The sequence below is a fragment of the Genypterus blacodes genome, unplaced genomic scaffold (assembly GCF_046128005.1).
Source record: "Genypterus blacodes isolate CSIRO-AG114 ecotype Tasmania unplaced genomic scaffold, CSIRO-AGI_Gbla_v1 ptg000061l_1, whole genome shotgun sequence".
Lineage (NCBI taxonomy): Eukaryota > Metazoa > Chordata > Actinopteri > Ophidiiformes > Ophidiidae > Genypterus > Genypterus blacodes.
In genome coordinates, this window is record NW_027466873.1 from 1,175,276 (window position 1) to 1,190,000 (window position 14,725).

Consider the following 14,725-nt stretch of genomic DNA (forward strand, 5'->3'; position numbering starts at 1 on the left):
TGGTGGCCAGGAGAGGTCACCATGCTGCAAAGTGAGAAACCCCAAACAAATGGATAAAACACAAGAAAATCACCATAAAATACTGAAAACATTGAGCTTTTAGTTGTGTAAATATCAGATATAATTTACAGCTGTTTTCCAACAGTCAAGGCATTAGCAAGCGATCATTGCTCCTTGCTTTTGTGATGTACAGTAGAGGCTCTTTACTTTGGCAGCTACCATTTAATGTATTCAGTTTCACATCAAGACCCCACTCAACATTGTTACAGCTTATTGAGTGAAGTCACACTATATACAGTTAGTGATGCATTCAGGGTCCTGCCCCATGAGATGAGAAGGATAGAAACGTCAATGTATCTGCTTATCCCTTAAACTATCCATCAGAACACTAAAAAACCACCCAACAACCACCTGCCACTACCCTGTAAACATCTGATGAGTCGCAGCAGAGGGCTCAGACACAAAACCTGTAACTCAGGCAGAAACGCAACTAGGCGGTTAAAAACGCAAACACATCATCCTGCATATCTTGGATTAGTCACAAGCGGCTTGGGACAGCTGTCCTTCAGGTCAGTGACGCCAGAAATGTCATTATACTCTGCGTGGAGGCCGACTATAATCTCATCTGACTTTTCTATGATCTGCAAGAGAGAAAGCTGCAAAATTCTCTCAACTGTTATATACTTTTCTTATACCTCAACTGATTAAGATGAGTAGTAGAGGAACAAAGGACAATTGGCTAATAAGATTATCCTTTTTATGGCTCAGGTGTTAGCAATAACATAAAGATAATATGGTAATAAGGAAAACCATGGATAATTTATAGCAGAAGACCGGGGTTGAACCTGTGTAGTGCTGTTGAAACCTGGGCCGAGCCGTGGTGAGGGGGCGACGTAATGATTCTGAATGATTGCATTTATAACATTTTATAGTCCATAGCTGAAAAACACACAAAAGGCTTACATAAGGCTTCAATTGCTCAAGCTGAGTGCAGACATCACCATGTAGTTTTTTTAACTTGTTAACTGAAGAGCATCGGGGTGATTACATTTCCATTTGTTTGAAATGTTACATTATTCTGTATTTTATCTGTGTCAGTTGTCCTTGTTTTGGGACTCTGGTTACAAATGAGCTGTATTTATCTGCAGGTCCCTGAATGGTAACAAACATTTATTTATATATTAATTTGGAATGAAAGTGAAATGAATGAAGGTACTGAGAATAAAAATCTTATTTCTAGCCATTTCCAGCCCCTTGTATGGGTTTGCTGAGTCCCACCAGTTCTCCCCACATTATCCTTGGTGTCCATGGCTGATTGACTTCTCAGAATGACTGAATATAATTTGTTTCACAGTTAGACACAGAAGTGAGACAGTAAGTAACAGAAGGGAGAATCCACTCGGTGCCATTGCAGGACATATTTTCACAGTGACCAGTCTAAAAATCCACAGCCACTGGGCTGTTTAGAAACAGATTACCATCCAGACAACTTTCCAGCTGTCTCCCTTAGCAATTACCCAGCATTCTCTGGTCTGACAACATACTCACTGGATTAAGTATTCATGGCATGCCTTCAAGTAATAGGACAAGGGGATCAATATGTGTGCAATTTTTTTTCTGCCTCCATTCTCCTTAAAATGCATCTTTTTCAGACTCACGTCTGTCCTGTCTGAACAGTCAATCTGCTTCTTGCATCCTTTGCTCCCCCACTCACCGCTCCCTTGCTTTTTGTCTGAGTGGCTTTTCTTTCATCTGTTGTGTACGCTTCATTAGCAGGGTGTCACTCAGCGGTCTCTCCTTGTATAGTTACATGATCAAAAGACACAATCAATCATCTAGGATAAGCACTTTTTTTTGTCATTATATACAGATAATTTTTCGAGGCTATACAGATGGGCAAATTTGCCTTCAGCCAGGAGGAAAATTACGAACTGAGACAACATCTAAGTGGATAACAACAAAGGAAACTCTCAAGAACAGACCGGACCATCTGTTCCCACCTTCCAACCATCTTGTGCTGTTGTATTGATGATTATAACACAATTTGATCTTAGATGAAAAAAAAAAAGAAAGAAAACTGGCTCAAAACCAGAGTTTGACTCTTTTTTAACAAGCAGCTTTTATGACAGTTGCCAGATGACAGCACTTTACAAGAGTCCTGCTGTAGTCTCTCACAGATAATTAGTGAAGGTCTATTAACGGGCACAAACACAAACACAATGTGGCGCATGCATCATATCCTGTCTCCTTTGTCTGACACTGACAGAAAAATGGGTCTTGTTAATTGAGAAAAAGAGAACAAGCCGCAGCTCCGAAAAACACATACAATTTAAATTTGTATGTGAACTTTAACATTCCGCCTTTATTTTGTTTGCACACAAATTGTAGCAGTGAGCCGTGAGATAAATATTAAACATTCAGATGAGTCATTACGAATCTGACCTGCAGATCCACATAACCACATGAGTTGAATTTCATTTCTCCGCTTCTATGTGTGTGGGTTTTATACGTTTCTGATCCGATACACTGGCCTATCAGTGGGCAGAGGTTAATGTAAAATAACAGGGAAAAGTAATGATGTGATGTAAGGTTGAAAACTAATGATTATTCATAGCCAATTGTGGATCTTTGGTTCTTATGTCAGGGTTCATGCCAAATGCCAAAACAGATACACAGTCAAATTATGAATTGACATGACCATAAAGTGGATCTTATTCACTGTTTCATCCTCTCCGACCTACTTTTGTTTTTAATTAATGGACTGTAATATTAAGCCTATTCCATATTCTGCTGCTATGTCAGCACCAAATCTAATTTTTTCCAAGTAAATGTCACACATGCTTAAACCTAGGGTTGTGGATTCACAATTCAAATAAATCCAACCTCACAATACACTGTGCAACCTATTTACCCCCTCGCACTGCTCCATCAGGAATGCAGTGTTGTAATGATCGACAGAGTGATGAAGGTGAAGGAGAGGAGCCGATTCAGGCAGAGAATGGACTGGAATAGAAAACAGAAAGAGGGATAGCTATTGGGAAGGAGAAAAAGCCTTCAGTGGGGGGAAAAAGGACAAAGGGAGAGAGTAGAAGAAGGACTGAGAGAAAGCTTGCAAGCAATTGAATAGGCGGCGAGCGATGCTGACAGATTAAATTCTCCCAGTGAATGGTTAGGAGAGGATCTTATGGCCACAGACCTCTCACAATGGCCTAAAGGTCTTGAACCATTCAGACTACTTATTATAGATCATTTATGGGACCTATGCAACAATTGTTGTTTACATAAATCTGATTGTGTATGTGCTCGCACGCCAATATGAGTGTGTAGCTGGATGGCAAGTATCTACTGGAGTAGCACTCCTACAGTATAAATGAACTGTACGGTGTCTCTGAGTGTGTGTGAGAGAGGTGAATGAATTAAAGAGCGAAGGCCTCTCAACCTTCATGTGAACATGCAGCGCTACTGCATTTTTGATACCACAACTGGAGAGAAGCAGCATGGAGGTAGGTTAAGGCAGGCTTAGCAGGCTCAACACACAGATGAATCCATCTGCTCATTTAAGTTGAACTCTCGAGCAACCTCGCCATGACCTCGTTGCCACAGTCAGACTGACATCGTTTGACTTCCTGTGAATTCATGTTCGGCAGATGCCCCCTTTGATGATGTTGGCCCGTGTGAAGGTGGAAGCTTTTCAGCGCTTACATATCAGTCTGGAATTGTTTTTAAAAAAAAACAAATATATAATAAAGTTTGACCTTCACATGAAGGATGTGAAACTGCTTAATTTGTTCATTTGTAGGCATATAATAATTATCATCATCGTCAATCAAAACTTGTAATCCATCATTTATTGCACTGTAATCAGATAAAGCACATAATCTAATACTTCTGAAAATATAAGAATCTAAAAAGGATACTGTATTCAAACAATATTTACAGGCAGTTTTCTATCTTAACATCTCTTTTTTCGGGTAGAGGCAGCATTTATATGATCGACTGGGTGTATATCTTGCAAAAAGTCACATCAAATCCATTAAAATACGACCTTTAAATACGCTACAATGTTGTTATCTGTGTGTGTACAACTGAGCCGCTGCTACAGCAATGGTTGCTTGTTTGCTTCCCTAAAGTTTTGTGTCTAGAGGAAACATCAGCATAGCGGTGGAGGTCAGATGAGAGCAGAGTGAGTGACACAGATGGGCCAATTGTTGAGCTCACCACGCCAACCCCACTGCTTAATCACTCAATTGCTCTCGCAAACATTATTGTTTCGGTCACTTAAATGTGCTCTTCCCTTTTCCGTCCCTCTTCTCTTAGCACCGCACAAATACGGTCTGTGTTTGTTTATCTCTTCCAATTCCACTCATCTCTTCACTCTCTCTCACTAGACAGATCATTAGGATTAGGGGTTTTTAACATTGCCCATCACTCCAGACGCTGATCAGCCGCACTAGCAGAATGTGGGAACCAGAAAATGAGCTCCCGACAAATAATAGCCCACTCTGTGCCTCCTATCAGCCCAGACAGAGAGACATCGGAAAGTAGTGAGTAAATGAGAGGGAAAAATGCAATGTCTCTCTGGCCTTACAGTCCTCTATAGTGTGTAGGGAGGTTGTTGTTCTATTGGAATAATATCTGTCTGTGCACAAGGCAGAGGAGAGCAACACAAGATTGTAGCCAGAACTCTTCATCTGAGGTCCAGATTTATTTAACAGAGATAGCAGAGGTCTCAGTCATGGCAGCAAAGATGAGAATGAAACAGTGCTTATCCGACTCAGCATCAGATTATCAGCTGCACATATTTGTTTCCCTTTCTTTGCTTTAATGTTGGGAAATCCTTCATTGCACACAAGGTAGCACCTGCTTAGACTGAATGCACCGAGAGCATCAGAGCATCACTCAGAATGACTGCACAATATGTTATCTCGCACTGAATTGTGTTGCAGAGGTTGTAGTTCAATTCCAAATGCACTTCAACCACTCATGCATTGCATTGTATTGCTGCACAACATGCACAATCAGCACACAGATCAGCTGCGTATGATGTACGGTGGCTCTTGTGACCCCCAAACCACACACAGATAGAAAATAGGAGATTTCTACAGGCTAGTGTGAGAAATGGGCTGTCTAGCATGGATGCATTGCATTTGCTGTATTCTTTGAGTTAAACCTTGCAAAGAAAAGCACCAGTTATACTCTTCCACTTTACTGAACAAGTGGAGCCAAGCCTAAGCCACAAATCCCAGAGAGAGAGAGGAGGTCTGTATACCAAAAAGAAGTGTTGCCTTAATATGTCAAAACAATCATTTAATAATCCATACTGTGTTGTTTTGACTTACTCATAAATACATTTATGTATGTGTACTTGGTGCAGATGATGAAGACTTGCTTTTTTGGCAGAAAGACAGAGCCTGGAAACAAAAACAAAAAGAGGATGCAGTAACTCTGCTTGATCAAATGGGAAGATATACAACAACATGTCCAGATGCCGCACATTCCCATAAAGCCCAGCAAGGTGTGACACAAACAACTGCTGCTGTAGCTTCAATGGTGTGTTCTTGGAATAATCAGGACTAAACGCGTCATTCAGCCAAAGTATTGTCTCGAAAAACACTTTCACTCTATTAAACACAGTCGGTTAAGCCATTGTTCAGCATTATATCAGTCAGTCACAATGTGTTCAGAGCAGAACCATGAAACACCGCGTCTGTGCAGTCCCAAAGCTTCCTGTGACTAAAACAATTCCTCCCAAGCTATATAGTCATATTTAGCCACATATTGCAGAGCAGCCATTAAAGCTATACTGCAGGTCAAACGAGCATTATTGAGTATGAAAGCTTTCCCCACTGTTTCATTATTCAGCTTGCATGATGGCAGTTTCCCATCACAGAGGGGCGAACAGGTGGAGTCTTGCTTGGGAATAAAACACAGCTACGGCACTCCAGAGTCTAGAGACCATCAGCGTTATTGTAAACCATTCAATTCAATTTAGATATGCGGGTCAGTGAGGAGGACACATTTACATAACAGAGCTATTTATGCAGAGTGCACGAGTCCAAATCTTCCACACTTTAAAACAGGATTACCTCTGACATGAGTAAATTGCACAGTCCTAATCCTAATCCCCCCAAATAGTCTTACAGGATTTCTGAATTAAGTTCACACAAGTCTTGTGTTTTGAAAATATGAGCCAACAAGTGCAACATTGACTCATCCTCAAAACACAAAAAGGAATATTTCTCTATATTCCTCTATCACTGAGAGCAGCACTCAGACCTTTCTCTGCCTGGATTTCATCAAACAGTTTAGCTGAACTGAAGATGAAATTTTAATATCACATTTGATATAAACCGATAAGACATGGTTGAAATGGTAACTATTTTTCTCCCACAATGGCAAAGGCTTAACTTGTGACATCATAGTCTGAAGTCAGTACAGAAGAAGATGGAACCATCCCATAAATAAAGAAAACCAATGACTGCATGTGTATGGCTATGATTATAGTAATAGTTACGGTTATGGTTATGGTTTGGGGTAAGGATAGGGTCATGTAGCCTCAACCTACAAATACACATACATGTGAGGTCATATGCCTTCAAATGTGACGTATTAAGACATTTCAATTCATGTGACTGCGACTGACTGATCACACCCTTAAACCTTTGCCATAGAGAGAAAAGATAATGTTGCAGTCTGCAGAGGCTGAGTGCTAGTTTTGTGATTACAGTTGTAAACAGATCTGCGCAAGGCTTTATGAACTGTAATCGCAGGCAAAATGACAGAGCTAATGGCATGCAGGGTTTTGCACCTCCCAGCTGTATCATGACTGACTAATGTAGCGTACCTCACAATGACAGGAGCCAGCCAGAGCGCTCAGCGGAGCTCTAAAGAGGAAGGTCATCTGTGAATCGAGCCGAGAACAGGCGAAATCTGTACAAACACTTGTGTTTGGCAATGTGCTGCTTGTATAATATGATCATTCAGACACTTACAATGTGTGTGTGTGTTGAAACGTGTCTTTATTATGACAGTGTTCAACATTTCAGCACATTTATGTTGGGTGTTTTGATGCATGTTCTTTATTCTCTAATTATCCGTGTGCCAAAGCCATTGGACTTACTGCTGCTCCATGCAATGCTCACCTACCAGATTTGTGTAGTGTCCAGCTAAGAAAACTCGGGCGCCACTGTAATCTTGATTTTGCCACCCCTTTCTCTCATTGTGCCTTAAAGAAAAAATCAATAATTTGTTCCAGTAAGTGTTGTCTGTGCAGCCAGAGCAACATTTAGCTTCTTTGTTTGTGCCATAAAGCGCCACTGCCTTCCAAAGTCTGATGTGCACAAATAAATGCACTTAAGAGCCAAGACCCAATCAGATATAACGTAAATCAATATAAAACTTTTTTCACACACCAAAAACACCACATTGAGCACAAAAACATGTCTTTCAAATGGAAATGTAATTTCTGTACTCCATAAGAAAATAAAAGACATAAGCGTCACAAACGCGCCTCATGCATATCAGACACTACGAGGTAAAAACAAATTAATTGCCACGCTGTGTTGGATTAAAATACTTAAAATCAGCAAATTCTATTAAGCTAAAGGTCAAAGCTAGAACTCAATATCTAATTTTGCACGCCTTCACTGCTCTCCATCAGAATTCTGCCAGGATCAATATTTACCTTTCTATATTTACTCTATAACCCAAAGGATGAAATGCCAGTTATTAACATTGAGAATCCTTCTACTCCTGTTCATATTCTGTGTGAGAGGCATTCTCTATGAGGAACCAAGATCAATTCTTTAAGAATACAATACTATCAGACTCTTATTGTTTTTACAATGATTGTTGCGCTATAAGTTAGTATCCAATTTCACTTCAAACATTTTTATTGCAATTCTCACCTTTTAATTACTTAAAACCACTGCAAGACCCTTTTGAACTACACACATCTACTCTTTCTCTACTCACATGCCCCAATATGCAACATCATGACAGTAGGGATGAACAAGACAAAGCATCAACCATCAACCTGGTATGATGGTATGATTAAATACCCAGACCATTCATTTCACACACATCTGTTCATCAGGCATCTTATAAAATGGCAGCCGTCTTGAATTTTCCCGAGGTCTATTCAAGAGAGTCCCCACGGAGTCTTTGTGCTAGATTTGGTGCTTGTACCATCATGTGAAAGATTCTCCTCAAATATTCACTTCTGCTACGATACGGCTCCAGCTTTTTGCCATGTTTACTAGGGGTATAGGGAAGCATTAGGGTATTTTAGGTGGTAGCATTAAAGACTTGCAGCACGTCCTGTCACACACGAGTAACCATGTTGTTTAAGCTGACTACCTGTAACCATTACTTGTTCTAAATATACAGGTTTAAATACATTCATGAATCTTCTTCTTCTTAATACCTTGAAACATCACCCTAGACTGGATTTGGTTTCTGCCCACCATCCCTCCTCCTCCTTCCTGTCTCACTTAAACAATTCCAACAACAACTCGAGTAAAAGTTTTAAACACTTTCTTTGTTGTGTCTGGTTTCAAGCTGTATTAAAAGTCATCTTGTGTGTGTTTAATTATGGATGTTAGGGTCTGAGTAAGACTAAGAGGTCTCGCTGTAAAGGCCGGGGGAGTGTCTGTCTCACACACTCAGTCATTTGGCTCTAATGCGCCACACAGACACACACACGGTGACTTTATACGAGCACGAAACACACATTCTACCACTCTGCCCAAACTAATATTGCTGTTAAGGATCTGACTGTGGGTTACAGCCATGACAGCAGTTTTGCTAGAGGGGGTGTGTGTGTGTCTGTGTGTGTGTTTGAGGGAGGGAGGGAGCGAGATACATCCTATTGCTTGTGAATTTGAAAATACCAAATGCAGCAGTATTAACTAGCTCTGAATACAGATGAGATAAAGATAAAAGATAAAGTTAAAGATAAAACTAATCTATTCAGACACTGTTTCAATCCCACTTTGGACACACATTCTTGACCTTTCTATCTACAATTTGTCAGCATTTTTTAAGTCTGACAGACAAGTTTTCCCTATAAATAATACAGCAGCCAGGGAGGAAAAAAAGTAAAAATAAAAGCCTCACACTTTGACTCGAGCGACTGAGACTCAACACTAAGCTCTCTGACCAATGATTTGAATCGACTTTAACAGGACTCTAATGGCCGTCTATGCGGAGATGAGTGTGTAGTCAATCGTCTCCTTTCTGACTGCAGGTGTAGTGTGTGGGCGGTCGTGTCTGTTCCCACCTTTGGCAGTGTGTCAGAATTCTTTTATTTTTACCTTTCCATATGTGAATGTTGCCTTGGGTTGCAACACAAATGTCTTCATGTTGGATCAGAGCTTACACAGAGTTTGAAGCCGGTTTGATTGATCCACAGATGTTTGGCTTCTCCTAGATGTTCGCAGGTTCATCGTGTTTTGGGGCTTTTCGTGTCATACATCCTCCCCATAGGCGGCCAGCCAGGCATCAAGAGCCATCTTGTGGCTCTTTCTGCCATGTCAATTTTGTTGTCTAGGCGTTTTTCTGCTCTTAAACTGGTACTATGGCAAATATGTGAAGGCTCATTGAAGGGATGGGTCAGCAAAACCCAGGGCAACCGAGTTCCACAGACAGACTGACACAGGATTTCAGCCCTCGTCCCTCTGGTCAGTTTGTATTTGGCCTGCTTCCTGTGTTGAGCCTCCTTTCAAGTGGTCCTCCAATGGGACTAGATCGCAAACACTTGTGGAATTAACACACTGGGTTCTCTGAGATAAGCATGACATCAGGTTTCAGGCTTGTCGCCTGAATGTTGTGGTAGATTATCAGCTGGTTTACCACAAACCCACTGCAAGCTGCCAGTCTTTAGCTGTTGTGAGTGATTCTCTGATTGTGTGCTCGCTGCTTCAGCTGTCTTCCCGCTCTCATGAAACTAACGGCCTGGCTGCTGCTTCCTCTTGAAGATGCCGCACTACTCCTTGTACCTATGGCATCTGCAGCAGTCCTCTGCACTTGACTGTGTCGCCAGCAATATTGTCCTTTGGCAAGAATCCTTGTGCAGCCACGTGAAGTGTCTCTTCTCCGACACAGGGTGCAATCACCAGGGTATATTCCAGAGGTGAAGAGGTTCAAGGGACTCTGTAGAATATAATAAACTGCTCAGATGAGGAATCTGCTTTGGTGTGACTCGGCCTTCCACAACACTTACCAGGCGACACTCCTGTCCAACACCTCCACCAGCCTGTATGAAATGATCTGTACCACCTGATGCCTCGTGGACAACAATCTTGGTTCCCTTCTCCCATCACATATGAGTTAAGCTCAACTCTGCTCTCCATATGCCATTACCGTAGTGAAAGTCCTGCTATGCTAAGGTGGTGACTAACCACTATTCCCATGATTTTGAGATGGGAACCTAATAGATCATCAGTGACAACAGGATATTCGGTAAGAAATAATGATCCTTTGTCCGGGCTTCATGCTTCTCAGGCAATCCAGACTTTACCATTGTACTGCGGCTATATTCTTAGAACGACAAAGCATTGCGTGTGTATGTGTGTGTATGTATTCATATACAAAGCTGTATTAATGCAGATATGGAAAATAACCAAGCTGTCTTCTAGCCTCCGGGCATTTACACATCCCACAACGCAGATCCTCTCTTTGTTTCTCTTTGTCTCTCTCTCTTAAACACAGCAGGAGAACCTTTCCCTAAACGCTGTGTTGCTGCAAACTGGCGCATGCCACATCGCCACTATCTGTATCAATAAAGCTAACTACGACAAATAACGTTTGTTGCTTGTTTGCCATGTCTGCCCCTGCTTGAGGCGATTTCCACAGCTGACAGTTTGCGAAACCTGATCCAAGCATTTCCCAGAAGTCAAGTACTGTTGAAACTGTCTGCATATCCTCTCAGTGCATCTCCCTCCTCCTCCTCCTCTCTGCCTCCCTGGAGGAAAAGCTAGGAGCACAAACATGTTGAGTCCATCCTTCTTGATATTCTCAATTGCCTCTGTACTGTTGCTCATAAAGGCTCTTTGAGAAACATAAATTGCTGTCTGTTGCCAGGGAAATGGCTCAAAATGGCTCTTTTGTTGTGTTTGATTGTCTGTCCCACCCCATCAACTGCTACCCCCCCTAAACTCAATCTTGACTGTAAAGCAAAGCAACAAATGGTCACAGGTTTGATTCTCAATGACAACCCGGTTTAAGTGAGATTAGATAGTGACCAGCAAAATGAACATAAACATAAGTCATTTATTCATTTGATTTAGCAATTCAGTATTGTTAATTGTACACATTCACTTTGTTCATCAACAATCATTAAAGTTATGTTCATGTTTTCAGTTCTTCAACATTTACACAGGGAAATACATATATAAAGCATTTTTATATATTTTTTATGATAAAGAAAGGCTCACTGCTTTGGAATGGAAGAGAAACAAAAGAAAAGCAGAGCACACAACAGTTTACATTTTCATGTGGAGAAGATGATTTCATCATGAGTGCCACCTACTGAAAAAACAAACCAAAGAAAACATTTCAATGTACAGAAACCTACATTTGCATCAAACAAAAATAAAAAGACAAACTCATTACAGTAACTATGTGCAGTGACGAACAGGGAGCAACAGATGGAAACTAAATTGATTGAAGAATGAACACAGAATCTCTGCCATGCGCTCTTCCATGGCTCCTCTCTACGTACTGAACTCAGCTGAGGACCCACCTACAGAAACTCCAGCATAGAGCGGCTGAGTGAATGTGGTCTTGACTCTGTGGAGGAGAGTCATGGTTTCAGAGACGCTGTAGAAGGACAGACGACCTGCACTGTGATCCAGGTACACTCCTAATGTGGAGGGCTGAGGGACTGAGAGAGGAGTTACGATACTGTTATGTATGAAAGTACAACTGTCGTTGCGATGATATAATGACCAAGACTTTCCATTGTCGCCAAATAAACTTCCATGCCCACTTCTTTTAATATCCTTGTATATCACTGCTACTTCAACTCCACTGCCGCTCCACTCCACCTCCCAGTAACAACGTCCCGTCAGACTCTCTGCACTCAGGACCTGACACCTGTCAGTGAATCTGTCTGGATGAGCAGAATACGACTGTCTTTCTCTCATTAATGTTGCTTTTCTGTTCCCCTTGGATAATGACAGCCATGTGTTCACTGTGTTTGGATCCATTGAGATTTCATGTGAAAATTTTAAGAATCCAGCTCTGGTCTTGGGGTCTGCTGGTGACAGTAAAAAATCCACATCAGTCAGCGAGATCTTGGTCAATCCCTCATTCAGAATGCTTCGCTGTTTCTCTGTGACCTTTGACACAGCTGCCGTCACCTCCTCAAAGTACCTCCGAGGACGGACATTGATGCTGGCTGAGTGTGTAGATTCACCGAGATGTGGCAGTGAAGGGAAATTGACCAGAAACTGGATGTGGTCCTCTGCATGTGAGAGCTGCTGCAGCTCAGAGTCTTTCCTCCTCAGCTCAGTGATCTCCTGCTCCAGCTTCTCCCGAAGCTCCTCAGCTCGACTCACTTCCGATTTCTGCTGGGATCTGATTTGCTGCTTCACATCAGAGCATCTCTTCTCCATGAGACGGATCAGCTGGCTGAAGATCTTCTCACTGTCCTCTACTGCTTTATCAGCAGCACGATTGATGGCCTCCACCTCCTGCTGAAGCACCTTCACGTCTTTTTCTCTGTTCTGGATTCTCTGCTGGACGTTTTGCTGATACTCCCCGAGCTCTCTCCGCCTCTGAGTCCTCTCTGCCGCAACTGTGACTGTGTCGTGGCCTTTGTGTTCATCCACAGAGCAGAGGTAACAGATACACTGCTGATCAGTGCGGCAGAACATCTTCATCATCTCATCGTGACGAGAGCAGATGTTCTCCTGAAGCTTCTTAGAGGGGTTGACCAGCTTGTGTTTTCTAAATGTAGGGGAGTTATAGTGAGGCTGGAGGTGTTTCTCACAGAAAGAGGCCAGACACTGCAAACAGGACTTGATGGCTTTCAGTTTTGTCCCAGTACAAGAATCACAGCCAACATCTGCAGGTCCAGCATAGCAGTGATCAGCAGGAGCAGTCTTCTTCAGTTCCTCCACTACAGCTGCTAGTATGGTGGACTTCACAAGCACAGGCCTCGGTGTAAAAGTCTCTCTGCACTGAGGGCAGCTGTAGGTTTTCTTCTCAACCTTTAAATCCCAAAGGTTGTTAATACATGTCATGCAGTAACTGTGTCCACAGAGAATAGTCACTGGATCCTTCAGTAGATCCAGACAGATGGAACAGCTGAATGCAGACATATCCACTTGAACTCCTTGCTGCGCCATTTTACCACTCAGTGACAGTGAACGCCTGAGTTTCACTTTTTTCTTCTGATATGAGAGCAGTTTGTGCCTCTGCCCCAAACAAAACTCCTCCTTTCCTGTTTGTTCTCGCTCTGATCTGCAATGTATATGGCTCGTCTATTCTGGACTTCAACACATTGGTTACACCCATCTGTAAAGTGACAGATCTGTGAGGGCAGGGAACAGGGGAGGGCTCAGTGTGTTTAAAAGGAGGAAGGGAAGAAGGAGCAGGGCTGTTCAGGCTGTGACTCATTCCAGGAAGTGAAGCGTTTTGACACAGGCGGAGTGAGTTTAAGTGTTGCTCACATGCAGGAGATCTGTGGGGAAAGTCAAACATATTCCGAGTTGTGCTTAATTAAGTTTCTGGGCTGCAAACCTCGCAGGTTGCCTGGACCATGATGTGTTTATCTTTCAGGAAATGAGGTTTTCCAGTGTGTCTCGTCCCTCCTTTTAAAACAAACACTTGTGTCACAACACAACACATAAGACAGGTGACACTGTTGTGCTGTGTAATACACTGAGCAAACACATGGTAGTGATCTGGTTACAGTAAATGGCTTGTCAAGCAATTTGAGGTCCATCATTCATTCATTATTCATTATTTCAGTGATGGGAGCTTATGTTAACATTTTGATTACAGATTGCTTTTTAAAATATAGAAGCGTACAACTGACCTTAGAGGGACTGAATCCCCGATAACATGGAACCCTTATAAATCCTATCACATCTTTGCTTTGGCTCGTTTGTGTTGTGAAGTGACTTTTAGAAAAGCTTAAAAGATTCCTGTCCTTATGATTACGATTACTTACTGTATATATTATAGTCAGTGACTCAAACTGTGCACTTGTTAAGTCTTAAGATGTATGTTTATCTGTAATATTTGATGTTTATAGCATTTACTTCATATTTAGTGAAGTAATATGAGTTATATTAATGCTGAAGAGGGATTTCATTGAAAAATGCCTACTGATGATATTTCCAGACCTTTTACAGCCTCTAGAGTAACGCTGTAATTGAAACAATAACGTCTCACTCAGTATATATAATACAGTTACGTACCTCTAGAGATACATGCCAGCAGTATATCTAATGAAACATAAAATCGGAAAATTCCTTCAGCAGCTGGGTGGGATTTTACAAGTCGGGGATTTTACGCAAAGGTGGGAAGGAACCTGTAAAATATGGCAGCGTTTGTTTTAATCAGCTCACACATACAGAATCCTGTCATTACTGAGCTACGTAGGTGTTTTTTTTATGATCTTTGGGGAGGGAAAGAAATCCATACTTCACACTTTCAACAGCAACATTTAAAAAAAAGAAAAACAACATAAACCAGAAAGTAGAACCATAATGGA

At 41.7% G+C, this 14,725-nt stretch overlaps 2 protein-coding genes across 2 annotated transcripts in view; both read right to left on the reverse strand.

Moving 5' to 3' along the window:
* Positions 1–14,725, reverse strand: part of grid2 (glutamate receptor, ionotropic, delta 2) — a 351,200-nt gene that overhangs the window by 225,564 nt on the left and 110,911 nt on the right. The window lies entirely within an intron of this gene.
* Positions 11,258–13,355, reverse strand: LOC143003412 (tripartite motif-containing protein 16-like). The gene has a single exon (XM_076154036.1). It carries the CDS (start codon positions 13,350–13,352, stop codon positions 11,715–11,717), a length of 1,638 nt encoding a protein of 545 aa, XP_076010151.1. The 5' UTR covers positions 13,353–13,355; the 3' UTR covers positions 11,258–11,714.

Bases quoted from the DNA above. Each gene is read 5' to 3' on its own strand.
- LOC143003412 (XM_076154036.1), bottom strand. From the start codon at position 13,352: ATGGCGCAGCAAGGAGTTCAAGTGGATATGTCTGCATTCAGCTGTTCC.